The 27,755-nt window shown below is 41.9% G+C and overlaps 1 protein-coding gene and 1 long non-coding RNA gene across 4 annotated transcripts in view; one reads left to right on the top strand and one right to left on the bottom strand.

Annotated features, from left to right (window-relative positions):
* The window catches only part of sestd1 (SEC14 and spectrin domains 1), a 137,922-nt gene that overhangs the window by 60,117 nt on the left and 50,050 nt on the right, over positions 1-27,755 (bottom strand). For all 3 annotated transcript variants that reach the window (XM_072261772.1, XM_072261774.1, XM_072261773.1), the window contains 2 exons: positions 24,658-24,771; positions 13,297-13,410 (listed from right to left, as the gene is read on the bottom strand). In XM_072261772.1, coding sequence (XP_072117873.1) covers positions 13,297-13,410; positions 24,658-24,771 — 228 coding nt within the window. The remainder of the gene's footprint in view (positions 1-13,296; positions 13,411-24,657; positions 24,772-27,755) is intronic.
* Positions 1-27,755, top strand: part of LOC140199528 (uncharacterized) — a 70,765-nt gene that overhangs the window by 13,063 nt on the left and 29,947 nt on the right. The gene's annotated exons all lie outside the window — the stretch shown is intronic.

The following is a 27,755-nucleotide window of genomic DNA, read 5'->3' as shown; positions in this document are numbered from 1 at the left end:
CCTTGTATTAAACAATTCAATTAAGCTCCAAAAAGAGAGTTATACCTTGGTGGGTTGGTAATTAGAATTACTGGGCAACCTGCTTCTAGCATCCTGACAAATCACATTCCTGAAATCAGCAAATCCTTTTAAATATTTAGACTCACATTAAAGATCTCATTAGAGCATGACTGAAATGTTAACCAAACAGAAAAATTAACATAGATATGCCATTAGGTGGAAAAGATCATTCAAGATCAGTTTTGTTTTCATTTCTTTCTGAGAGCAGAAAGTGCAGACATTGATTCCTAGCATATGGATGGATGTGGGGGGAGCCTTGACCCACTGAAAGCCACTCTAGTGAGAATGGGTCAAATTTACAGCTTGATAAAGTTTATTATTGCTGACAGAATTTACCATTAATTGCCTTATCCCCACACAAAAAAAGTTGCATTTTCATTGAAATTGCACATCAATAGTTAATACCTAGGGTATTAATATTTATTGAATATGATCACTTCCAATTACAGGTGTCAGAAAGAGGGTTAATGATTGTTTTAAACTATACATGAATATAGCATGCTTAATCAAAATTAACTTAAGCTGTTCATTGGCCAGAATCAGAGTGGTAATGAAAACTATAATGAGAACAGCAAAGAGAGCGTGAATAAAAAGAGAAGGCATAAAAATAGTAAAAGGGTTGGAGAAAGAATACAGAACAATACCTTCAGCTGACCTTTTAAGACCATAAGACAAAGGAGCAGAAGTTGGACATTCAGCCCATCGAGACTGCTCCACCATTTTATCATGAGCTGATCCATTCTCCCATTTAGTCCCACTCCTCTGCCTTCTCACCATAACCTTTGATGCCCTGGCTACTCAGATACCTATCAATCTCTGCCTTAAATACACCCAATGACTTGGTCTCCACTGCTGCCCGTGGCAACAAATTCCATAGATTCACTACCCTCTGACTAAAAAATTTCTTCGCATTTCTGTTCTGAATGGGCGCCCTTCAATCCTTAAGTCATGCCCTCTCGTACTAGACTCCCCCATCATGGGAAACAACCTTGCCACATCCACTCTGTCCACGCCTTTCAACATTTGAACATTCAAAATTTAACCTACTCCAAGTTCAATCTAACACCCCCCTCCCACATAGCCTTCCATCATCCCCATGCCTACCTAAGAGTCTCTTAAATCTCCCTAATATAACCACCTTTACCACTCCTGCCTGCGTAAAAGACTTGCCTCTAACATCCCCCTATACATTCCTCAATCATCTTACAATAACACTTAGTGACCACTTCCTTTGATACACCTGCTCATTAATGCAAATATCTAATCAGCCAATCAAGTGGCAACAACTCAATGCATTAAAGTATGCAGACACAGTCAAGAGGTCCAGTTGTTGTTCAAACCAAACACCAGATTGGGGAATAAGTGTAATCTCAGTAACGTTGAGTGTGGAATGATTGTGGATTTGAGTATCTTAGAAACTGAACTTCTGTGATTTTCATTCACAACAGTCTCTAGAATTTACAGAGTATGGTGTGAAAAACAAAAAAAAATACCCAGTGAGCAGCTCTGTGGACAAAAACTCCTTGTTAATGGGAGAGGTCAGAGAAGAATGGCCAGACTAGTTCAAGCTGACAGGAAGGTGACAGTAACTCAAATATTCACGCATTATAACAGTAGCAAACAGAAGAGATTCCCTGAATGCACTACATGTCAAAACTTGACCATAACAAGTTCCACTCCCAAACAAGAGAAAATCTGCAGATGCTGGAAATCCAAGCAACACACACAAATGCTGAAGAAACTCAGCAGGCCAGGCGGCATCTACTGAAAAAAGTACAGTCGACTTCTCAGGCCTTCAGCAGGACTTGAGAAAAAAATTCTCCGGAATTTCTGCCATCTCCAACGGGATCCCACCACCAAGCACATCTCCCAGTGTGGCCACCTATATATCTTATTCCTTTGATTAAGAAAGGCAGTAGGGATAATCTTGGAAATTATAGACCAGTGAGTCTTTCAGTGGTGGGCAAACTATTGGAGAGGATGCTCAGAGAAAAGATACAAGCATATGGAGAAGCTGACAGCGAAGCAGGTGGATGCTTCCCTGGTGTCATGGATTCTTGATTACCTGACTGGCAGACCACAGTACGTGTGCTTGCAACACTGTGTGTCCGACAGAGTGATCAGCAGCACTGGGGCTCCACAGGGGACTGTCTTGTCTCCCTTTCTCTTCACCATCTACACCTCGGACTTCAACTACTGCACAGAATCTTGCCATCTTCAGAAGTTTTCTGATGACTCTGCCATAGTTGGATGCATCAGCAAGGGAGATGAGGCTGGGTTCAGGGCTACAGTAGGAAACTTTGTCACATGGTGTGAGCAGAATTATCTGCAGCTTAATGTGAAAAAGACTAAGGAGCTGGTGGTAGACCTGAGGAGAGCTAAGGTACCGGTGACCCGTTTCCATCCAGGGGGTCAGTGTGGACATGGTGGAGGATTATAAATACCTGGGGATACGAATTGACAATAAACTGGACTGGTCAAAGAACACTGAGGCTGTCTACAAGAAGGGTCAGAGCCGTCTCTATTTCCTGAGGAGACTGAGGTCCTTTAACATCTGCCGGACAATGCTGAGGATGCTCTACGAGTCTGTGGTGGCCAGTGCGATCATGTTTGCTGTTGTGTGCTGGGGCAGCAGGCTGAGGGTAGCAGACACCAACAGAATCAACAAACCCATTCGTAAGGCCAGTGATGTTGTGGGGATGGAATTGGACTCTCTCACGGTGGTGTCTGAAAAGAGGATGCTGTCCAAGTTGCATGCCATCTTGGTCAATGTCTCCCATCCACTACATAATGTACTGGGTGGGCACAGAAGTACATTCAGCCAGAGGCTCATTCCACCGAGATGCAACACAGAGGAAGTCATAGGAAGTCATTCCTGCCTGTGGCCATCAAACTTTACAACTCCTCCCTTGGAGGTTCAGACACCCTGAGCCAATAGGCTGGTCCTGGACTTATTTCATAATTTACTGGCATAACTTACATATTACTATTTAACTATTTATGGTTCTATTACTATTTATTATTTATGGTGCAACTGTAACGAAAACCAATTTCTCCCGGGATCAATAAAGTATGACTATGACTACGATGACTATGACTATAGTCTAATTAAGGATAGTCAGCTTGGCACTGTGAGAGGCAGTGAGGGGCTGATTGAATTCTTTGAGGTAGTGATAAAATAGTTCGATGGAGGTAGAGCAATGGATATGGTGAATATGGGTTTTAATGAGGTCTGCAACGAGGTTCTCCATGATAAGCTCATTCAGAAAGTCAGGAGGCATGGGAACACAAAACTGCTGCGTGGATTCAGAATTGGCTTATCCAATGAAGGTAAAGTGTGGTAGTAGGGATGGACTCTGCTTAGCCAGTGATATTCCTCATGGATCTATACTGGGGCCCCTGATCTTTGTGATTTTTGTAAATGATGTGGTTGAGGAAGTGAAAGGGTAGTTTTAGTAAGTTTGCAGACAACATTAAGTTGGTCATGTTGTGAATACTGTCGAAGGCTGTCATAGGTTACAACAGTAATATTGACAGGACACACAGCTGTGCTGAAAAGTGGCAGACGGAATTCAATATGAAAAGTGTAAAGCAATACACATTAAAGTGTCGAATTTAAAGACAGAGTGCAAGGTTAATGGCAGGATTCTTAGTAGTGTGGAGGAACTGCAGGATCTTGGGTTCCACATCCATAGATCCCTCGAAATTGCTGTACAAATTGAAATGGTGGTTAAGAATGTGTATGTTGTGGTGGACTAAGTTTATTAAGAGCCATGAGGTGATGTTGTAGCTCTATAAAACTCTGGTCAGACCAGTCTTGGAGTATTGTGTTCAGTTCTGGTTGCATCAGTACAGGAAGCTTTAGAGAGGGTGAAAAGGAGACTTACCTGGATACTGCCTGGATTAGAGAGCATGTCTCAAGAGGATAGGCTGAGTGAGTGAGAGCTTTTCTCTTTTGGGTGAAGGATGGAGGTGTACAAGATCATAAGAAGCATAGATAGAATGGCCAGCTACCAATAACTTTCTCAGGGTGGAAATACCTAATACGAGAAGATTTAGTGGCACTTTGTTAGGTACAGGAGTGGAACCCAGGCAACACTCGCAAAATGCTGAAGAAACTCAGCAGGCCAGGCGTACAGTGGCCATTTTGGGCCAAGACCCTTTGGCAGGACAGGAGAAAAAAAGATGAAAAATAGATTTAAAAGGTGGGGGAAGGGGAGAGAGAAACACTAAGTAAAAGGTGAAACCGGGAGGGGAAGAGATGAAATAAAGAGCTAGGAAGTTGATTGGTGAAAGAGATACGGGGCTGGAGAAGGGGGAATCTAATAGGAGAAGACAGAGAACCTTGGAAGAAAGAAATGGGGAGGAGCACCAGAGGAAGGTGATGGGCAGGCAAGGAGATAAGGTGAGAGAGGGAAAAAGGGTTGGAGAATGGTGGGGAGGGGTGCATTACCAGAAGTGCGAGAAATCAATGTTCATGCCATCAGGTTGGAGACTACCTAGTTGGAGTATAAGGGGTTGTTCCTTCAACCTGAGTGTGGTCTCATCACGACAGTGGAGGGGCAATGGATTGACATATCAGAATGGGAATGGGAAGTGGAATTAAAATGTGCAGCCACTGGGAGATCCCCTATTATTCTTGCAGTCAGCGAGAGCAAAAAGATCATTGACAAAGGTTCAGCAATCGCTTCTCATAGTAACCTGGAGTATATACTGTCTGAGTTGGGGATTTATCCATCCTAATGTTTTTCAGAAGTTACGCACAGCCTCTTTTTTTTAATGTTGATGTGTTCCAGCATATTACCCTGTTCTACATTGTCCTCACAATCAAGGTTCCTTTCACTGGTGAATACTAAAGCGAAGTATTAAGCACCACCCCTATGTCTTCAGACTCCAGGCACACAGTTCCTCTTCTATCCCTATTCTCACTCTAGTTATCCTTCTATTTTCCATGCCTGTGCAAAATGTCTTGTGGTTTTCCTTAATGTTACTTAAGCCTTTACATGTCTTATTTTAGCTCTCCTAAATCCCTTCATAAGGCTAGTTTATAACTCTGTCTGATCCTTGCTTCCTAAAGTATGCTTCCTTCTTCCTCTTGACAAACACAGTTTCTTTACCTTACCATCCTTTCTCTGTCGCAATGGGACAAATTTATCTCGAAACCCATGTATGTGCTCCCTACACAATCCCGACATTTCTATTGTACATTTCCCGGAGTACATCTGTTCCCAACTTATGCTCCCAGGTTCATAATTTGCCCTCCCCAATTAAATACTATCCCATTCTGTCTGCTCGTATCCCTGTCCAATGCTATGCTAAAGACCTGGGAGTCGTGGTCACTGTCTCTGAAATGCTCAGTCACGAAGAGATCTGTCCCTTGACCAGCTACTTTGCCTAGCACTAGACCCAATATGGCCTGTCCTCTATTGTGTCTGGAATCCTTCCTGGACACACCAAACAAATTCTGCCCCAACTAAACCTTTTGCACTATCACTTTGGTTAAATACAATTTACTCTTAACAGAACCAAACTGACAGAATTTTAATAAAGTAACAGAATTGAAGAGGGTGATGCAGTTGATGTGGTATACAACAGTATTGAAGCACACAACATAAAAGGAACAATGATGAACAGCAGGCGAGAGTCGAAGTGAATGGCTGCTCAATTTTTCTGTGGTTAAGAAGTTTCAAAAGGAACAGAGAGGAAGGTAAAAGAGGTGGGGGAATGGCACGGAGGATTGAAACTCAGTAAGGCCAAAAATAGGAAGATGCACGTGGATGCTGAGAGGAGCACAACATACTGTATGAATACATTGTATTTGCATGCATGAGGAAAGAGGGTATTTACAAACAGTAGCAAGGGAGGAGATAGTTCAAACACTGGATGTATTTAAAAATTCATAGTATTGAGGTATTAAAAAGGTTAGCAGAATGAAAAGTAAGAAATTCTCCTGGACTAGATGGAAAACATCTTGGGATCTTGAGCGAAGTACAGGAAGAAATCGGGGTGCATTGACTGTAACCTTTAAAATTCTTTGGATATGTAGGTTGTGTAAGAGAACAGAATCATGTTACTACCTTGTTCAAAAAAGGACGTAAACATAACACTAACAACCACAACCAGTTCAACCTCACCTCAGGTGATTATTAATCCTGTCTTAGATTTATGTTTCTGAAAGATTTCAGATGTTACTATTTGGACCCAAGTTCAGAGCATATTTGCATTCTAATCATATACAGTATAGATTCACTCAGAATTGTTTAAATTCTCTTCACGCTGGCTCTTAAAATCATTGACTGAATTTTAAAGGTCAATATCTAGCTTGCAATAAAACTGAATTTCCCAGTAGTTTTCATTACAGCTTTTTATTTTAATTCTAGGTGACTCTTAGTGAAAATGAAATTAAATTGATAACCAGGAGAGACATGCAGAATCTTTGTCAGCAGACATGAGGAACTACAAAAGTTAAAAAAACCTAATGGGAGCTGTGTGTAGATCTCCAGGCAGCAGTTAAGGTGTGGAGTACAAAATATAGCAGGAGATAGAAAAGGCATGTGAGAAAGACAATGCTAGAGTTAGCATGGGGGACTTCAACATCCAAGTAGGGAAGATGAGGTGAGTAGTAGACCACAAGAAAAGGAATTTGTGGAATGCATAGAAGACGGATTTTTAAAGCAGTTTGTGTACAGCAAATTCTGGTTTTGGCATTATACAATCAGGCAGATCTGTTCAAGGAGCTTAAGGTGAAGGAACCCTTAAGAGACAGTGACCAAAATGTGATAGAATTCACCCTGCAGTTTGAGAGAGAAGTTGAAATCTAATGTAACAATATTAGTGTTAAGGAGAGGCAACTACAGGTATGAGGATGAAGCTAGACAGAGTTGATTGGAAGGGGTCCTGACCATAGAAGGCAGTGGAGCAGCAATGGCAGGAATTTCTGGGAGTTATTTGGCAGAATTTCATTCAAAGGAAAAAGAAAACACACTAAAGGGACAACAAGGCAGCTATGGCTGGGAAAAGAGGTCAGTAACAGCATAAGAGCAAAAGAGAAGGTATATAATATGTCAAAGACTAGTGAGTAGCAAGAGGATTGGGAAGCTTTTGAAAGCCAGAAAAGTACACTAAAAGAAGCTGTAAGGCAGGGGAAGATGAAAGTAATCTAGACAAAGATGAAGGTAATCGAGACAAAGAAGATTCGAGAAACATGATAGATTCTACAGATGCTGGAAATCTTGAGCAACACGCACAAAACGCTGGACAAAGTCAGCAGGTCAGGCAACGTCTATAGAGGAAAATTAACAGTCAATAATTCAGATGGAGGTTGTTAGGATCTTGATAGTAAAGGTGTCAAAAATTATTGGTAGAAGGCAGGAGAATGGAGTTAAGAGGAAAGATAGATCAGTCATGATCAAACTAGATTTGATGGGCTGAATGGCCTAATTCTTCTCATATGTCTAATGGACTTGTTATTAAGGATAAATTTCAGAGCACTTGTAAGTATAGGCCAAAATAGGATGAAGAAAGCATGGTTTTGTGAAAGGGAGATGAAACCTGAAAAATCTGTTAGAATTCTTTTGGAGAATTTTGGAGAGAGGCAGGACTACGCAGGCGTGTGATGTCGGCCAGTGAAGCGTGGAAGATTTAAAAGGTCAGAAATCCTCATTCAGGTTTAATTCGGAGAAGGAAGTCTGAGAATCTGAGCGGGAGTGCGGCGGAAGCCATTTTGAATTCTTCATTTTTTCATCAGAGTTAAGAGAGTTAAGAGACTGCGTAGGCGTGTGATGTCGGGCTGTGAAGAGCAGAAGATTTAAAAGGAACACAGCCTTATACAGCGGACAGCGTCATTTTGCGGGCAGCGGAGTGAGCCGGGAGCAGAGTGAAGGCCTAAGGGCTTTGGTTCAATGGGCTTAGGCGGAAACGGGCAAGGCGAAGTAGGTTTGGTTTTCAATTTTTCCTATTTGAGGAAAGGGGGAAGTGTGAGGGCAGCTTGCTGTTCTCTGTGTCGAATGTGGAAGGTCCTGGAGTCTCCTAGCCTCCCGGACATCCACATCTGCGCCAGGTGCGCCGAGCTGCAGCTCCTAAAGGACCATGTTAGGGAACTGGAGCTGCAGCTTGATGACTTTCGTCTGGTCAGGGAGAGTGAGGAGTTGATAGAGATGAGTAACAGGCAGGTGTCACACCAGGGCCACGGGAGGAAGACAAGTGGGTCACAGTTAGGAGGGGGAAGGGGAAAAGTCAGGTACTAGAGAGTACCCCAGTGCCCCTTGACAATAAGTACTCCTGGGGTGGGGGGGGGGGGAAACAGCTTACCTGGAGGAAGCAACAGTGGCCGCGCCTCTGGCACAGAGTCCGGCCTGTAGCTCAGAAGGGTAGGGAAAGGAAGAGGAGGGCAGTAGTAATAGGGGACTCGATAGTTAGGGGGTCAGATTGGCAATTCTGTAGATGCAGTCAGGAGACCCGGATGGTAGTTTGCCTCCCTGGTGCCAGGGTCCGGGATGTCTCTGATCGCGTCCAAGATATCCTGAAGTGGGAGGGTGAGGAGCCAGAGGTCGTGGTACATATAGGTACCAATGACATAGGTAGGAAAAGGGAAGAGGTCCTGAAAAATATAGAGAGTTAGGAAGGGAGTTGAGAAGAAGGACCGCAAAGGTAGTAATCTCGAGATTATTGCCTGTGCCACGCGACAGTGAGAGTAGGAATGCAATGAGGTGGAGGATAAATGCGTGGCTGAGGGATTGGAGCAGGGGTCAGGGATTCAAGTTTTTGGATCATTGGGACCTCTTTTGGCGTAGGTGTGACATGTACAAAAAAGACGGGTTGCACTTGAATCCTAGGGGGACCAATATCCCGGCGGGGAAATCTGCGATGGCGACTGAAGAGACTTTAAACTAGAATGGTTGGGGGGGGGGGGGGGAATCAAATTGAAGAGACTAGGACAGAGGAGGTTAGTTCACAAATAGAGAAAGCTAGTAGACAGTGTGTGAGGGAGGATAGGCAGGGGACAGAGAACAGGAGCATTCAGACCGAAGACGTAAGGGAGAAGGAAGAAAAAGATAACAAAGTTGTTTGCTCCATTGGGGATAAACAGAGAGTAAGAGGTGGAGAGTTTCTTAAATGCATCTATTTTAATGCTAGGAGCATTGTAAGAAAGGTGGATGAGCTTAGAGCATGGATTGATACCTGGAAATATGACATTGTAGCTATTAGTGAAACATGGTTGCAGGAGGGGTGTGGTTGGCAACTAAATATTCCAGGATTTCGTTGCTTCAGGTGTGATAGAATAGGAGGGGCAAGAGGGGGAGGTGTTGCATTGCTTGTCAGAGAAAATATAACAGCGGTGCTCTGGCAGGATAAATTAGTGGACTTGTCCAGGGAGGCTACTTGGGTGGAATTGAGGAATGGGAAAGGTGTAGTGACATTTATAGGGGTGTATTATAGACCACCTAATGGGGAGCGACAAGTGGAGGAGCAAATTTGAAAGGAGATAGCAGATATTTGTAGTGAGCACAAGGTTGTGATTGTGGGAGATTTTAATTTTCCACACGTTGACTGGGAAACCCATTCTGTAAAAGGGCTGGATGGTTTGGAGTTTGTCAAATGAGTGCAAGATAGTTTTTTGCAGCAATACATAGAGGTACCAACTAGAGAAGGGGCAGTGTTGGATCTCCTGTTAGGGAATGAGATAGGGCAGGTGACGGAGGTATGTGTTGGGGAGTACTTCAGGTCCAGTGATCACAATACCATTAGTTTCAATATAATTATGGAGAAGGATAGGACTGGACCCAGGGTTGAGATTTTTGATTGCAGAAAGGCAAATTTTGAGGAGATGCGAAAGGATTTAGAAGGAGTGGATTGGGACAATTTGTTTTATGGGAAGGATGTACTAGAGAAATGGAGGTTATTTAAAGGTGAAATTTTGAGGGTACAGGATCTTTATGTTCCTGTTAGGTTGAAAGGAAAGGTTAAAAGTTTGAGAGAGCCATGGTTTTCAAGGGATATTGGAAACTTGGTTTGGAAAAAGAGAGGGATCTACAATAAATATAGGCAGCTTAGAGTAAATGAGGTGCTTGAGGAAGATAAAGAATGTAAAAAGAATCTTAAGAAAGAAAGAAGATATGAGGCTGCTTTCGCAAGTAAAGTGAAAATAAATCCAAAGGGTTTCTACAGTTATATAAATAGCAAAAGGATAGTGAGGGATAAAATTGGTCCCTTAGAGAATCAGAGTGGATGGCTATGTGCGGAGCCAAAAGAGATGGGGGAGATCTTGAACAATTTCTTTTCTTCGGTATTCACTAAGGAGAAGGATATTGAATTGTGTAAGGTAAGGGAAACAAGAAGAGTAGTTATGGAAAGTATGATGATTAAAGAAGAGGAAGTACTGGCGCTTTTAAGGAATATAAAAGTGGATAAGTCTCCGGGTCCAGACAAGACATTCTCTAGGACCTTGAGGGAAGTTAGTGTGGAAATAGCAGGGGCTCTGACAGAAATATTTCACGTCATTAGAAACGGGGATGGTGCCGGAGGATTGGCGTATTGCTCATGTTGTTCCATTGTTTAAAAAAGGTTCTAAGAGTAAACCTAGCAATTATCGGCCTGTGAGTTTGACGTCAGTGGTGGGTAAATTGACGGAAAGTATTCTCAGAGATGGTTTATATAATTATCTGGATAGACAGGGTCTAATTAGGAACAGTCAACATGGATTTGTGCGTGGAAGGTCATGTTTGACAAATCTTATTGAATTTTCTGAAGAGGTTACCAGGAAAGTTGATGAGGATGTTGTCTATATGGACTTCAGTAAGGCCTTTGACAAGGTTCCACACGGAAGGTTAGTTAGGAAGGTTCAATCGTTAGGCATTAATATCGAAGTAGTAAAATGGATTCAGCAGCGGCTGGATGGGAGATGCCAGAGAGTAGTGGTGGATAACTGTGTGTCAGATTGGAGGACGGTGTCTAGTGGTGTGCCTCAGGGATCTGTACTGGGTCCAATGTGGTTTGTCATATACATTAATGATCTGGATGATGGGGTGGTAAATTGGATTAGTAAGTATGCAGATGATACTAAGATAGGTGGAGTTGTGGATAAATAAGTAGGTTTTCAAAGCTTGCAGAGAGATTTAGACCACTTAGAAGAGTGGGCTGAAAGATGGCAGATGAAGTTTAATGCTGATAAATGTGAGGTGCTACATTTTGGTAGGACTAATCAAAATAGGACATACATGGTAAATGGTAGGGCATTGAAGAATGCAGGAGAACAGAGGGATCTAGGAAAAATGGAGCATAGTTCCCTGAAAGTGGAATCTCATGTGGATAGGGTGGTGAAGAAAGCTTTTGGAATGCTGGCCTTTATAAATCAGAGCATTGATTATAGGAGTTGGGATGTAATGTTGAAATTGTATAAGGCATTGGTAAGGCCAAATTCGGAGTATTGTGTACAGTTCTGGTCACCAAATTATAGGAAAGATGTCAATAAAATTGAGAGTACAGAGGAGATTTACTAAAATGCTGCCTGTGTTTCATCTCCAAAGTTACAGAGAAAGGTTGAACAAGTTAGGTCTTTATTCTTTGGAGCGTAGAAGGTTGAGGGGGGACTTAATAGAGATATTTAAAATTATGAGGGAGATAGATAGAGTTGACGTGGATAGGCTTTTTCCATTGAGAGTGGGGGAAAATCAAGCAAGAGGACATGAGTTGAGAGTTAAAGGGCAAAAGTTTAGGGGTAACATGAGGGGGAACTCCTTTACTCAGAGAGTGGTAGCTGTGTGGAACGAGCTTCCAGCGGAAGTGGTTCAGGCAGGTTCATTTAAAGTTAAATTGGATGGATATATGGACAGGAAAGGAACGGAGGGTTATGGGCTGAGTGCAGGTTGGTGGGACTAGGTGAGAGTAAGAGTTCGGTACGGACTAGAAGGGCCGAGATGGCCTGTTTCCATGGTGTAATTGTTATATGGTTATGTGGTTATATAATATGCAGGCTTAACAAACGAGAGTTGGTGGATGTTATTTACTTGAACTTTCAGAAGGTCTTTGACAAAGTGACGCACATAAGACTGCCAGCCAAGAGCCTATGGTAATCAAGACAAGGTACAAGCATAGATAGAAAATTGGCTGACTGGCAGAAGTCAAAGGATGGGCCTTTTCAAATGGTTGCAGGGAACTAATGGAGTCTCGCAGTGTTGGGATAACTTTTCACTTTGTATATTAATAATCTGTAAGGAACTGATGGAATTGTAGCCGAGGTTGTAGACAATACAAAGATAGGTGGAGGAACAGGTGCTGTTGTGGAGGCAGGGAGTCTGCAGGACTCCAAGAGGTTGGGAGAGTGGGCAAAGAAATGGCAGGTGGAATACAGTGAAGGGAGGAGTATGGTTGTGCTCTTTGGTAGAAGGAAAAAAGACATAGACTGGTCTCTATTTATGCATTTTGATAGGAAGAATAAAAGATTTTTCTTTGAAATGGAAAGAGGATTCAGAAATCTGAGGTCTAAAGGGACTTGGGAGTTTTAGTTCAGAATTCCCCTATGGTTAAATTACAAGCCAAATCAGTAGAAAAGAATGCAAAAGCAAGCTGGCATTGGTCAGACCAGATTTGGAATACTGTGCTGGCCCTACAGGAGGTTCACAAGAGTAATACCAGGAATGAAAGGTTTTACATATGTTGAGGGCTTGATATCCCAGAGCCTGTATGCAATGGGAGTTCAGAAGTTTGAGGAGGGGGTTTCATTGAAGTCTACCAGATACCGAAAGGCCTAGATAAAGTGAACGTAGAAAGCACCTTTCCATTAGAAGGAGAGTCTAAACATAGTCTCTGAATAAGAGATGCCCCAGAAAAACTGAGATGAAGAGGTATTTCTTCAGTTAGAGAGCTGTGGAAGCCAAGTCACTGGGTGTATTTTGTGCTGAGAATGGTGGGTTCCTATTGGTAAAGGGGGTTAAGGGTTACAAGGAAAAGCTGGGGTAATGGGGTTGAAAAACAGCTATGATTGAAAAACAGAACAGACTCCATGGCTGAATGGACTAATTTTGCTCCCACTGTGACAAATTTAAATTCCCTATTTAGTTCACTACTGCCTTAGATATTATCTGACATACATCAGCTCCTACTATGCACTATTCAGTAAAGTCCAGTCAAGACATGATTTAAAATAATCAGGAAAGCTACTATTAGCTGATCACTCCTATATAATAAATTAACATTATGTATGCTGATTTTACAACACTTAAACGTCACAATACTAACCAATCTTTTGTTCAGCCAGTCTATGTGGTCGTACAGAAGTGAACCTCCAAATTCTTCTGTCAATTGACATGGTTCTATGTAGCGTGTAAGCTTGTTGGCAGATACCAAAATTACCTGTTGAAAATAAAGTGAGTAAGCAAGACACTTAATAACACTCCATAATAAAAAACACACAGCAGAGTTCTAATTTCAAAACTCATACACATCTTTTCATTGAATTCTAAGTGCACTACTGTGGAGTCCCACAACAATTCTCTTCACAATACTGAAACTGAATTACAAAGATACAAAAATTCAAAGTGAATTTGTGTTTCCATCATCTGAATGAAACAGACTTACTCAAATTAAACTATAAATTCTAGAATAGCAATCTCCATCATTGGTAACAGTGTTCAACTTTGATTCATATAAGGTACAAAAATCTGTAATTTTATTTCCTCCAGGAATGAGTTTTAACTTCAAATATACAAAAAAAAAAAATTTGCAACCTGAAGTATTCTACAAACATATACAGTATATCAAACAAATAATATTGTTTAGTGTCAATTAAGAAATGCTAGGTCCCATGGTATTCACCCACTAATCAATAAATAAATGTTCAGCCTTATCACTGCCACCTATCATGGTGGCTGACAATGTTACTGAAGTACAGAAATCTGGCTGCAAAGCAACTAAGGCTGGCCATTATATATTTCAGGTTACTTAGCTTTTAGACAAATATGGCAATATGGAAAAGAAGCTGAAGTATGCTTAATTTTAAAAAAATGGGATAATAGCACTAGAGAGAAAGATTCTTACATCCAAAGATCATATATAAACAGCAATAGGCAGAAAAGTTGGTATGAGTTGTAACTATAAAGGCAATGTCAAAAACCTAGGGAGGGATGCAATAAGAGTATAAGATAATCATGGGCCATTATATCTATGTATAAAGCAGATATACTAAATTAGCAGTAAATCATAGAGGATGAATCATTTAAGTCAAAAAATATATATAGTGCATTTCCTATGTGGTTAGAGTCTGCAAGGTGTTGGTGCACAAAGGGACTTGGGTGTCCTTGTGCACAAATCACTAAAAATAAATATACAGGTTCAGCAAGCCATTAGAAAGTTAAATAGTACATTAGCTTTTGCCGCAAAAGAACCTGAGCACAATGGCAACCCACTGTCAATGCAACCACTGGCAGAACTATGTAGAACAAAAGATGCTGCAAATTTGGAAGCAAACAAATCAGCTTGAAAAAAGACTGGGAAAAAAATCAGATCTAGAAAATTGTAATGTTATTGCCCTCGAAGTTAAGACCTGTAATGACTGTAAAGGGGCTGGATTTCTTTTCCTTCTTCAGAATTGTCTGATGATGATGATGATGTTGAAATTGCTTGAAAAAGATAACACCAAAAATCAAGCAAAGATCAAACTTAATGAAGGATACTCAACAGTTGTGGCAGGGCTTGAATACTATCACCTCTGTTACATACCCCATGGACGTCTTGTGACTGTCTTATGACCATGATGTAATTGTGTATCTTATGACCATGATGTAATTAGATAGATAGATATACTTTATTAATTCCGAGGGAAATTTGGTTTCGTTACAGCTACACCAACCAAGAATAGAGCGTAAATATAGCAATACAAAAAAACCCAACAATCAAACACCAGAATGCAAACTATGCCAGATGGAAAATAAGTCCAGGACCAGTCTATTGGCTCAGGGTGTCTGACCCTCCACGGGAGGAGCTGCACGTTCGATGGCCACAGGCAGGAACAATCTCCCATGCCGCCAAGTGTTGTATCACGGTGGAATGTGGCCGAAGTCCAACAGTAAGAAGTTCAATATCCAGTCTGCAAACACATTCCTCGATCGTAATAAACCCCGGATTGCACCATCCGTTGTTAGCCAGAACAGTAAGCACCCAACTCTTACGCTTATCGCTATCAGTGCACTTCCGGTCAGCTGGAACTGAGTATCTTAAGAGCATGATGTAATGGTCTTGCGGAGGTCACATGATGTAATTTTCCCGCCAGTGAGGTCACATGATGACCTGTTCTCAACAGGTATATAAAGGAGACCTCTGGTTTGACGCAGTTAGTTTTCAGTTTAGTTTTGTGTTAGTTACTCTGTATAGCAGCATATTCGTCCTATGACGCAGTTTCGTTTTAAAGTGGAGTTCTACTTTCTATTTTAAGTAGGATTGGAGAGTGAAGACCTTACCAAAGTACAGGAATTCACTGAGTCAAGTAAAACTGATATCGTTTGGCGTTTTTGGAGAGGATCGACCTTTATTAAATTTTCGTTCAAGAAACAGTGACCTGCATGAGATAACCTCTGCTAAAGTAGGAAAGGTTGTGCAGTGTCTATTCTCCAGAGGAAATGGTCAGTTCCTTTAAACCATTTTATTTCTGTCGTTGTGAATCCTGCGGACAAGGCAGGCTCCGGCTGGGATCAGCAGTAACGTCACATCTTCGAGGAATTCTTTACTTCAGGAAAGTCTCTCCTAATTGACTGTATAAATCTCTTGGACTTTCGAATTTACCATTCTAAGAACTGTGTTCGAATTTACCACTTTAAGAACTGTTTTCGCATTTACCCTTTTAAGAACTGCTCCAGAGTTGCCGTATAGCAGTTAACTTCCGGTTAAGTTAGTCGTTTAGATACATTTCGCTATTTTTGAGCAGAGTTTAATAAATGTTTGTTAGTTTTTATAAAACCTGACTCAATTCTATATTCATTGTTGCCGGTCAGGTGACACCACTTATAAAGCTAAATCAGCAACATAGGTGACACCAGCTGCTTTGCTTCCAGATTAGCTCAATGCTCGCTTTGACAGTCAAAACATGGAGGAACCATCACAAACTTCCACAGCTCCCAGTGATCCTGTGAATTCAGTCTTGGTATGCAAGGACCCTTCAGGAGGGTGAACCCATGAAAATCAACTGGCCCAGACAGGGTACCTGGCAAAGTACTAAAGACCCATGCTGATCAACTGGGTGCAGTGTTCACTGAGATCTTTAACCCCTCGCTTCGGCAGTCTGTGGTACCAATCTGTTTCAAGCAGGCTTCAATTATACCAGTGCCCAAGATGAATGTGGTGTCCTGCCTCAACGACCATCATTGAGTAACACTTAGGTTGGTGATGAATCATATCACCTGCCTGAGAAGTGACTAAGATCCACTCCAGTTTGCCTACCAGAGCAACAGGTCCACAGTAGCTGCCATCTCATTGGCTCTTCAATCAACCCTGGAGCATCTGGACAGCAAAGATACATACATCAGGATGCTCTTTATCAGCTACAGCACAACATTCAATACCATCATCCCCTCAAGCTCCTAGATCTTGGCTTTGAGTGCTACTGGTACCATGTAACCCAGTACTACCTGTTGCATGGTCGGGTGATCGGCGACTAAACCAGTTCCCCCATCAGGCTTGCCTGGTGAGGAGGGTGGCTAGACACCCTGCAGGACGAAAAACAAGACCTGTCAAAGGGCAGATGAACCCTCTCATAGGGTCAACGGCCATATAGCAAACACGTGCCGTGAAGTGCGGAGAGGGCATCCCTTGCATCGAAGCTTGGTCTGGCCATTCATTGCAACAGAACTTCTCCCAGCTGTCTTGGACCCTACCGTGCCGCTGGATCTGGGAGGGCTTGTCAAGAGGGTGGGTCTGGACCTGTGCAACCCCCTACTCACCTAAAATCCATTCACGCACACGCTGTTCCTTACAATTTTAAGGAACCATCGTCATCCTATGGGATGGACAGCCGGAGAGAGAGAGACAGAGACAGAGACAGAGACAGATATATATCTTGGCCTGAATACCTCCTCGTATAACTGCATACTCGCTTTTCACTTATGACTGCGTAGCTAAGCACAGCTCCAATGCCATATTCAAGTTTGTTTATGACACCACAGCAGTAGGCAGAATCAAAGGTGGTTATGAATCAGTGTATAGGAGTGAGATTGAAAATCTGGCTAAGTGGTGCCATAACAACAAGCTTTTACTCAATCAGCAAGACTGAGGAGTCAAATCATTGACTTTGGAAGAAGGAAGCCAGAGATATATGAGCCAATCCTCAGAGGATCAGATTCTGTTATGGTTATTATTCTATAGACTTATTGAGTATGCCCTCAAGAAATGAATCTCAGGATAGTACATGGTGAATCATGTACTTTGCTAATAAAATTATTCTGAACATCATGTTACTGACCTCTATATCTCTTTGCTGTTCAACATTTCTTCATTATTTGAGATACAGCCCACTACGGTGGTATCATCTGCAAACTTGTAGATGGAGTTGGAGCAGAATCTGGCTACGCAGAGTGTATAGCATCACAGCTTGGTAAGGAAACACCAATGCCCTTCAATGGAAAATCCTACAAAATGTAGTGCATACGGTCCAGTCCATCATGGGTCAAACCCTCCCCACTACTGAGCACATCAACATGAAACGCTGTCACAGGAAAGCAGCATCCATCATTGGGGATCCCCACCACCTCGGACATGCTTTCTTGTCGCTGCTGTCATCAGCTGGTAGGTGCTCAACTATCAGACTCTTGAACCAAAGGAGAAAACTTAACTCAACTTCACTTGCCCCAACATTGAAACATTCCCACAACCAGAATTCTCACTTTCAAGAACTCTTCCTCACATGTTCTTGATAATTATTGCTTATTTATTTATTATTTCTTCTTTATTTTTGTACATGCAGTTTGTCATATTTTGCACACAGATTGAATGCCCAAGTTGGTGTAGTCTTTCCTTGATTACAGAGCTTAAGGTAAAAGAACCCTTAGGGGAAGTGATCATAATATGATCAAATTCACCTTGAAATTTGAGAAGGAGAAGCTAAAGTCAGATGTACCAGTATTACAGTGGAGTAAAGGGAATTACAGAGGCATGACAGAAGAGTTGGCCAAAATTGACTGGAAAAAGAACACTGGCAGGGATGATGACAGTGCAGCAATGGCTGGAATTTCTGGAAGCAATTCAGAAAGCACAGGATATATACATCCCAAAGAAGAAGAAATATTCTAAGGCAAGCGGACACAACCGTGGCTACAAGGGAAGTCAAAGCCAACAATAAAGCCAAAGAGAGGACATATAATAGAGCAAAAATTAGTGGGAAGTTAGGGAATTGAAAAACATTTAAATACCAATGGAAGACAAATAAAAAAGTCATTAAGGTAAAGATGAAATACGAAAGTAATGTAGCCAATAATATTGAAGAGGATACCAAATGTTTCTTCAGATACCTGAAGTGTAAAAGAGAAGCAAGAGTGGATATCAGACCACTAGAAAATGATGCTGGAGAGGTAGTAATGAGGGACAAGGAAATGAGGAGGAACTGAGTAAGTATTTTGCAAACACGAGGAAATCTGCAGATGCTGGAAATGCAAGCAACACACACAAAAAGTGCTGGTGAACGCAGCAGGCTAGGCAGCATCCACAGGTAGAGGTGCAGTCGACGGTACCTCTTCCTATGGATGCTGCCTGGCCTGCTGCGTTCACCAGCATTTTTTGTGTGCGTTGCAAGTATTTTGCATCAGTCTTCACTGAGGAAGACACGTGCAGTATAGTGGAAGTTCCAGGTGTTGGGAGCATGAAGTGTGTGAAGTTACCATAACCAGGGAGAAGGGAGAGAAGGTAGATAAGTCACCTTGACCAGATGGTGTACACCCCAGGGTTCTGAAAGAGGCGGCTGAGGAGATTGTGGAGGCATTAGCAATGATCTTTCAAGAGTCACTATATTCTGGAATGGTTCCTGAGGACTGGAAAATTGCAAATGTCATTCCATTCTTCAAGGAAGGAGAGAGGCAGAAGAAAGAAAACTATAGGTCTGTTAGTCTGACTTCAGTGGTTGGGAAGATGTTGGAGTGAATTGTTAAGGATGTGGTTTTTTTCAGGTACTTGGAGGCACATGATAAAATAGGCCATAGTCAGCATGGTTTCCTTAAGGAAAAATCTTGCCTGACAACTCTGTTGGAATTCTTTGAAAAACTAACAAGCAGGATAAGCAAAGGAGAATCAGTTGATGTTGTGTACTTGGATTTTCTGAGACCTTTGACAAGGTGCGACATGAAGATGCTTAACAAGCTACAAACTCATGGTATTATAGGAAAGAAACCAGCATAGATAAAGCAGTGCCTGATTGGCAGGAGGCAAAGAGTGGGAATAAAGGGAGCCTTTTCTGGTTGGCTGCCGGTGAACAGTGCTGTTCCACAGGGGTCTGTGTTGGGACCGATTCTTCTTACATTATATGTCAATGATTTGGATGATGGAGTTGCTGGCTTTATTGAATTGAATTGACTTATTTCTTGCATCCTTCATATATAAGGAGTAAAAATCTCTACGTTATGTCTCCAACTGTGAAAAGTGTAATTTATAATAAATAGTATATACAACAGGACAGTCACTATAACACAGAAATACAATTGTACCAGCATGAATTAATCAGCCTGATGGCCTGGTGGAAGCAGTCCAGGAGCCTGTTGGTCTTGGTTTTTATGCTGCAGTACCGTTTCCCAGATGGTAGCAGCTGGAACAGTTTGTGGTTGGGGTGACTTGGGTTCCCAATGATCCTTCAGGCCCTTTTCACACACCTGTCTTTGTAAATGTCCTGAATAGTGGGAAGTTCACATCTACAGATGCATTGGGCTGTCTGCACTACTCTCTGCAGAGTCCTGAGATTGAGAGAAGTACAGTTCCCATACTAGGCAGTGACACAGCCAGTCAGTATGCTCTCAATTGTGCCCCTGTAGACAGTTATTAGGATTTGAAAGAGGTGCTGTTGTGTCTTTTTCACCACACAGCTGGTATGTACAGACCATATGAGATCCTTGGTGATGTGTATGCCGAGGAACTTAAAGCTGTTTACCCTCTCAACCCCAGATCCACTGATGCCAATAGGGGTTAGCCCATCTCTATTCCTCCTGTAGTCCACAGCCAGCTCCTTTGTTTCTGTGACACTGAGGGAGAGGTTGTTTTCTTGACACCACTGTGTCAGGGTGATGACTTCTTCTCTGTAGGCTGCCTCATTATTATTTGAGATTCGGCCAATCAGTGTAGCGTCGTCAGCAAATTTAATTAGCAGATTGGAGCTGCAGGTGGCGACACAGTCATGGGTATACACAGAGTAAAGGAGGGGGCTTAGGACACAGCCCTGAGGGGCACCTGTGTTGAGGGTCAGAGGGGCAGAGGTGAGGGAGCCCACTTTTACTACCTGCCAGTGATCTGACAGGAAGTCCAGGATCCAGCTACACAAAGCAAGGTGAAGGCCTCTTGATGAGTCTGGAGGGAATTATGGTGTTCAATACTGAACTATAGTCCAACAATAGCATTCTCACACAAGCAAAGTTTGGAGATGATATGAAGATAGGTGGAGGGGCAGTTAGTTTTGAGGAAACAGAGAGGCTATAGAAGGACTTGGATAGATTAGGAGAATGGACAAAGAGGTGGCAGATGTAATACCGTGTCAGGAAGTGTATGGACATGTATTTTCGTACAAGAAACGAAAAGGTTGACTATTTTCAAAATAGAGAGAAAATACAAAAATCTGAGGTGCAAAGGAATTCTTGTGCAGAATCTCCTAAAGGTTAATTTGCAGGTTGAGTCTGTGGTGAAGAAGGCAAATGCAGCGTCAGCATTCATTTCAAGAGGACTAGAATATAAAAGCAAGGATGTAATGTTGAGATTTTATAAAGCACTGGTGAGGCCTTCAATGGAGTATGATGAGCAGGTTTGGGCCCATTATCTTAGAAAGGATGTGCTGAAACTGGAGAGGGTTCAAAGGAGGTTCACAAAAAATGATTCTAGGATTAAATTGCTTGTCATACGAAGAACGTTTGATGGCTCTGGGCCTGTATTCACTGGAATTCAGAATAATAAGGGATGACCTAATTTAAACCTATCGAATGGTGAAAAGGCCTTGATTGATTGGATGTGGAAAGGATGTTTCCTATGGCGGGTTTGTCCAAGACCAGAGAACACAGCTTCAAAATAGAGGGGCATCCTTTTAGAACTGAGATAAGGAGGAATTTCTTTAGCCAGAAAGTGGTGTATCTGTGGTATTCATTGCCATATGTAGCTGTGGAGGCCAAGTCTTTCATATATTTAGGCAGGGGTTGATAAGATTCCTGGTTGGTCAGGGCATGAAAGGATACAAGGGCAAGGCAGGAGATGGGGGCTGTGAGGAAAAATAGATCAGCCATGAAATGGTGATACAGACTCAATGGACCAAATGACCTAATTTTGGTCCTACATCTTATACTCTTCTTGAAGTTAACCCTTTTAAAGAAATATTCATAAATAAACAGTTGAAGATGAATTGTTTCAACTCCAAGGTACATGATGAGATGAATGAGGAACCCTTACCCAAAAAAGGATGTTCTTGCCTTTGAAAGAGGGCAGCGAAGATTCATTGAAATGATCCCATGAATGTCAAGTTTTCAAGACAGTATTCTTGAAATTTTAGAGAATGATGAGAAAGTACATCAAAACATCGCAAGCTTTTATAGGCTAACACACACAAAATGTACAGTCGGCAGGACAGTTCTGGCCCAAAACGTCGACTGTACTTTTTTCTATAGATGTAGCTTGGCCTGCTGAGTTCTTCCAGCATTTCTATATGTTGCTCAGATTTCCAGCATCTGCAGATTTTCCCTCTTGCAGGACAAATAAGGATTAATATTTCCCTCAAATGTTCTACCCAGTGCTTGGATCAAAACTGTTGCAATAAAGCCCTGTACACCTCTGATGAATCAGGGTGCTGGAAATGCCAAGGGAACATTCCAAGCACTTTGTCAGGAGTATATCTTTCCTCTTTCACAGCCCCTGTTGATCTCTTCCCTGTCCCTAATGCATATTCTATTTCTGTATTCTTGCATCTGTCTTGTGGGGTTAATCTCAATTAAAACGGATTGTCAATTAAATTATTAAAATATGGCATTATGCAATTTTATATTTGCTTTAGCTTATTCCAGATTTTTAATCTGCTGTTGGAAGAGACTGTTTTAACTGGAAAATTTCAAGTCACAAGAAATGAGTTTTGCTGCATATTCCAATGCACTTTTAACAAGGTAAACAATTTGCTCTTGAACGATCAGAATCTCACATCAAACTAGAACTGAGAAATAACTGGACTTTAAATAATTGAATCTGACAACTCCAAACAAGTGCCCACATTGCCTGGAATGTTCCAAAGTTGACAATTATTAGCAATTGTTTGAAAAACAGAGAATGCAGTTTCTCTAGCAGAAAATTGAAGGCAGTGATAGTTTTGGTATCGAGTATATGCTGAATCTAATTTGATCAGATTATCACAAAATTTATTTGGTGGTGCAGTTTGTGGATCTGCTGCCTCAGCAACCCTGGTTCAATCCTTTCCCCCATTGCTGTGTGGAGTTTTCTTGTTCCTTCCATGGCCATGTGAATTTTATCAGTGTGCTCTGTTACTTACATCCCAACACAGTGCGGATGGATCAGTTAATAGACTGCTATAAATTGCCCACTGTTGTATGGTAGGTTCTATGATGAATGGTAGAATCAGGGATTTGGGGTGTATGGAGTAGTTGCTGGGAATATGGGCTAGTTTATGGTGGGATTAATGGAGAAATAGAGCTTGATGAGAGTGCCGAAGGGTCTGTTTCCATGTTACAGTAGATCACTGAGCCAGAATACAATGAATAAACTAAAAATAGTGCTAAGTTGATTCTGTTTTCTTCCAAAACGTTGTTTTTCTAATTCTTTCAAAGGATTCAAAGTGCATTTATTACCAAAGTATGCATAAGTTATACAACCTTCAGATTTGTCTGCTCACAGGCAGCCACAAAGCAAGAAACCTGAAAGAACCCAACTTAAAAAAGACCAACATCCAAAGTGCAAAGAGAAAAATAAACACAAACCATGCGTACAATAAAAGGAAGCAACAGCATTCCGAACCAAATTGAGCCCATAGATCCGAATCCCTGGAGCTGCCTGATTAGGCCCAAAAGCCTTGATCTCAGTTTATCATATAGCGGGGCAAATTGGCACGAAGCTCGTAGCACCTGGAGCAGTCTTACATCCTCAGCACCATGGAGAAAGGAGTGAATATTGTGAGAGAGCGTGAGTGAAATCAGCCTAATCCTTGCCTTCGGTCACACTTTAAAACTTTCCAGTGTTAAAGAAAAAATAAATCTGTTAATATCACCAAGGTGAAACTTACTTAGTTCCTGAAAGGTAGCCTTGGGGAAGTGAACAGTAATCCTTTAAACACAAATTCAGTAAAGCATAATTTAAAGAGTCAAAAGGCAATAAATGAATGAACTATTATGGACCAAATATACTAATAGTTCAAAGTACATGATCAAAGTATGCATACTTTATACAACCTTGAGATTCGTCTCCTTACATGAAGCCACAAAACGAAGAAGCCCAAAAGAACCCATTAAAACAAATGAAGACCGTCAAACACCCAATGTGCAGAGAAAAAAAAACAAATCAGCAAACAGTAAAAGTAAGTAAATATCATTCAGAACTGAAGATCATGAAAGTGAGCCCACAGACATGAAGCCGATTCAGAAGCAGGCCACAGCCTCAGTTCAGCGCAGGGCCAATTAAACTTTGCAGATCAGCGAGCTGAACTGACGGGTGAGTAAACCTCACAGAGCAGTGAGCTGAACAGGCACGCATCTCATCTCTTGCCCCAACACCATGATCTTTTCAACCTGGCCCAGCGCTTAAATTGTCCAAACCTCGGGTCATTCCATGCTCTTGGACCCGACCCGGGCCCTGCATCAACTTTCTGGTTCTGCCACCCCAGCAATGACCACACAGTAACTCATTCCCTGCACTTGAGTCTGGGCTCCAGTGCCTTGATTCGGCTGCCATGCCACAGCCGCATTGCACCTTTTGAGTCTTCTGTTCACACCACAAAATGTCAAGTCATGCACTTCAAAAGCTCAACTCCGAAAGGGAAGTTACAGGTTATTATTTGCAGTGATTGTTTACCAGAAGAAGCATTATTAATGAAGTATTTAGTTGTTTTCTTTGTTTTGTTTGCTGCCAGTAAGTAGTTGCTGAGTTTCACCAGCACCATCTTAAACCAGAATATACCTTCCACCTCCAAAAGGGTTTAGTTTTCGGATAGACAGTAATCTATCTTCTGATACAATTACGATGGACATTTTAGAAATGTTTAAAATTTTTATCATTTCAGTTTGTGGACAGAATGAACATACCGCATTGCTATTGTTTATGAGTACTAGAACCTAATTTTAATTTCTAAATTAACAGTTTGAAAATGAATGCAAGTAATTTTGAAAGCTATAAACAATTTTAAACAAAGTTAATATAATATAGGGGACACAAGTGTTCATATACCTCAAATCCCAGTCTATCCTTTTCTTTCCAGAAGCAGAAGTGAGTCACTTTCTTGTCCCAGAACTCATCTGGTTTCACCACACAGACAAGCGACACTTCAGCAGGAATCACATTCTAAATAAGAAAAGAAAATCAGTTAGACTTCCACATATAGAGCCTAATTATGAAAGCATAAGAAAGAAAATGACTACATATTGGGCACTGTGTTTCAGGCCTTGGTGCCTGAAATATATCCATATTTTATCTGACAATGAGTGTCATGATCTTGTCAGTGATCAATGACAGAAAAGGTCTATGCTCCAAGTGGTAGCATCCAGCAAAGGTGTCTTTGTTTCAGTGGCATAATATGTTTTTCAGGTAGTGGATTCAGCCCATCACATCACGAGTAAAGCCCTCCCAACCACTGAGCACATCTACATGAAATGCTGTCATAGGAAAGCAGCATCCATCATCAGCCATCCCCAACACCCAGGCCATGCTCTTTTCTCACTGCTGCCATCAGGTAGAAGGTACAAGAGTCTCAGGACTCTCACCACCAGATTCAGGAACAGTTGCACAGTTGCTGTCCTCTGCACTCTGGGTGATTTTTCATTGATCCTGCTTCAGTTACTATTCCATAGATTTGCTGAGTATGTCCACAGGAAAATGAATCTCAGGGTTGTATATGGTGCCATACATGAACTTTGATAGTAAAACTTACTTTGAATTTTGGTTCAGGACCCTGGTGGCTGAGGGGTAACAACTGTTCCTGAACTTGGTGGGTTGCGACTCCAGTCTTCTGTACCTCCTTCTCACTGGCAGCAGCTGGAAGACAGAATGGCCTGGACGATGGAGACACTTGATGGATGGTGCATTCTCATGGCAGCTCAATGTAAACATACTCAGTGGTGGGAAGGACCTTGCCTGTGACTGGGTTGTATCCACTGCTTTTGTGATCTTTTCTTGATTTTATGTTTGTATAAACTTCTAGCGGGTCTCCCCTCAGCCTCTGATGACAACCCAAGTTTGTCCAGCCTCTTGTAGCTCATAACTTCTTATACAGATTGCAACATGGTAAATCTCCTTGGCTCCTTTTCCAAAGCCTCCACGTTCTTGCTGTAATGGAATGACCAGAATTGCCCCAGAAATACTCCAAGTGTGGCCAAATTTTACATAACTACAAATGACTTCCTTACTCTTATTATCAGTGTGCTGACCAATAAAGGCAAGCAACCCATCTTCTTGTGAGGCTATTCTTACTGATCTGGATTTGAACCCCAAGAGCCCACTATATATCAATGCTGTTAATTTTCTTGTCATTAAATGTATACTTTCTCCTTACATATGACATCCTATATCCTTGGACTTCTGCTGCAAAGTGGTACATTAATGGTCACTCCTCCAGATCAGCGAAGGAGCATGGTGCAAATTCAGCTCTCATTGATGGACATTCCATACTCTTTATTGCATTCACCCAAAACAAAGTTATGCAGCTCTTCTTCATTGTCATAACCTTTCTTACTTATGGACATTAAGAACAATGTGAAGTTCAGCCATAACATTGAACTTTTCTCCTTAAGCAATGCAGCTAAACTATGAAAATCAAATCAATTAGACAACAAGAGACTAATGCCATAGGGAGCAAGAATAAACTGGCGGAAGCAATAATTAAAAACAGTGGGAATGATAGAATGGTTTTAATATATATTGTTTAGTCTTCTTACTGAATCGATGGACTGGACTGTATTCAGGGACTCATCTTCGAATCTGATGAGTATGCCACACTTGTTACCGACTTCATTAAAAACCTGTGTGGAGGAGTGTGTGGCTATAAAAACTTGCTGTATATTCTCAAACCAAAAGCTGCGGATGAACCAGGAGGTTCAACGTCTGTTGAGGGCTGGATCTGTGGCACTTAAGTTTGGCGACCCAGGTCTGCACAGGAAAACCAGGTAAGACTTGCGGATGGCAACTTCAAGAGCGAAGAGGCAATTCCGAGCAAGGATGTAGGAGACATCGGATCCACATCACCTCTGGCAGGGTTTGCAGGACATTACTTCCTACAAAGTGAAACCCAATAGCATGAATGGCAGTGATACTTCAGTACCAGACAAGTTCAAGGCCTTTTATGCCCACTTTGAAAGGGAAAATACAACTACACCTGTGAGGATCCCTGCTGCACCCAATGATCCTGTGATCTCTGTCTCCGAGGCCGATGTCAGGCTGTCTTTTAGGAAGATGAGCCCTCGCAAGGTGGTAGGCCCGAAGGAGTACCTAGTAAGACTCTGAAAACTTGTGCCAACCAACTGGCAGGTGTATTCAAAGACATTTTCAACCTCCCACTGCTATGGTCGGAAATTTCCACCTGCTTCAAGAGGGCAACAATTACATCCATGCCCAAGGAGAGTAGCGCGAGCTGCCAGTAAGGGCCTGGACCCACTGCAATTTGCCCATCGCCACAATAGGTCTACGATAGATACAATCTCATTGGCTCTTCATGTGGCCTTAGATCACACAAACAATACAAACATCTGTCAGGATGCTGTTCATTGATTATAGCTCAGAGTTTAACATCATCATTCCTACAGTCCTGATCGAAAAGCTACAGAACCTGGGCCTCTGTAAATGATTCCTCAGCTTCTTAACCGGAAAGCCACAATCTGAATGGAATGATGATAACATCTCCTCCTCACTGATGATCAACACTGGTGCACCTCAGGGGTGTGTGCTTAGCCCACTGCTCTACTCTCTCTCTACCCATGACTGTGTGGTTAGGCATAGTTCAAATGCCTTCCATAGGTTTGCTGATGATACAACCATTGTTGGCAGAATCTCAGATGGAGATGAGAAGGTGTACAGGAGCAAGATATAGTGTACCAGCTAGTTGAGTGGTGTTGCAGTAGCATCAGTAAGACCAAAGAGCTGATTGCGGACTTCAGAAAGGGTAAGACAAGGGAATGCAAACCAGTCCTCATAGAGGGATCAGAACTGGAGAGAGTGAGAAATTTCAAGTTCCTGGGTGTCAATATCTCTGAGAATCTAAACCTGGTCCCAACATACTGATGCAGCTATAAAGAAGGCAATACATCAGCTATATTTCATTAGGAGTTTGGGGACAG

The sequence above is a fragment of the Mobula birostris genome, chromosome 6 (assembly GCF_030028105.1).
Source record: "Mobula birostris isolate sMobBir1 chromosome 6, sMobBir1.hap1, whole genome shotgun sequence".
NCBI lineage: Eukaryota > Metazoa > Chordata > Chondrichthyes > Myliobatiformes > Myliobatidae > Mobula > Mobula birostris.
Note: the sequence above shows the minus strand (reverse complement) of the source record. Positions and strands in the feature narration are given on the sequence as shown.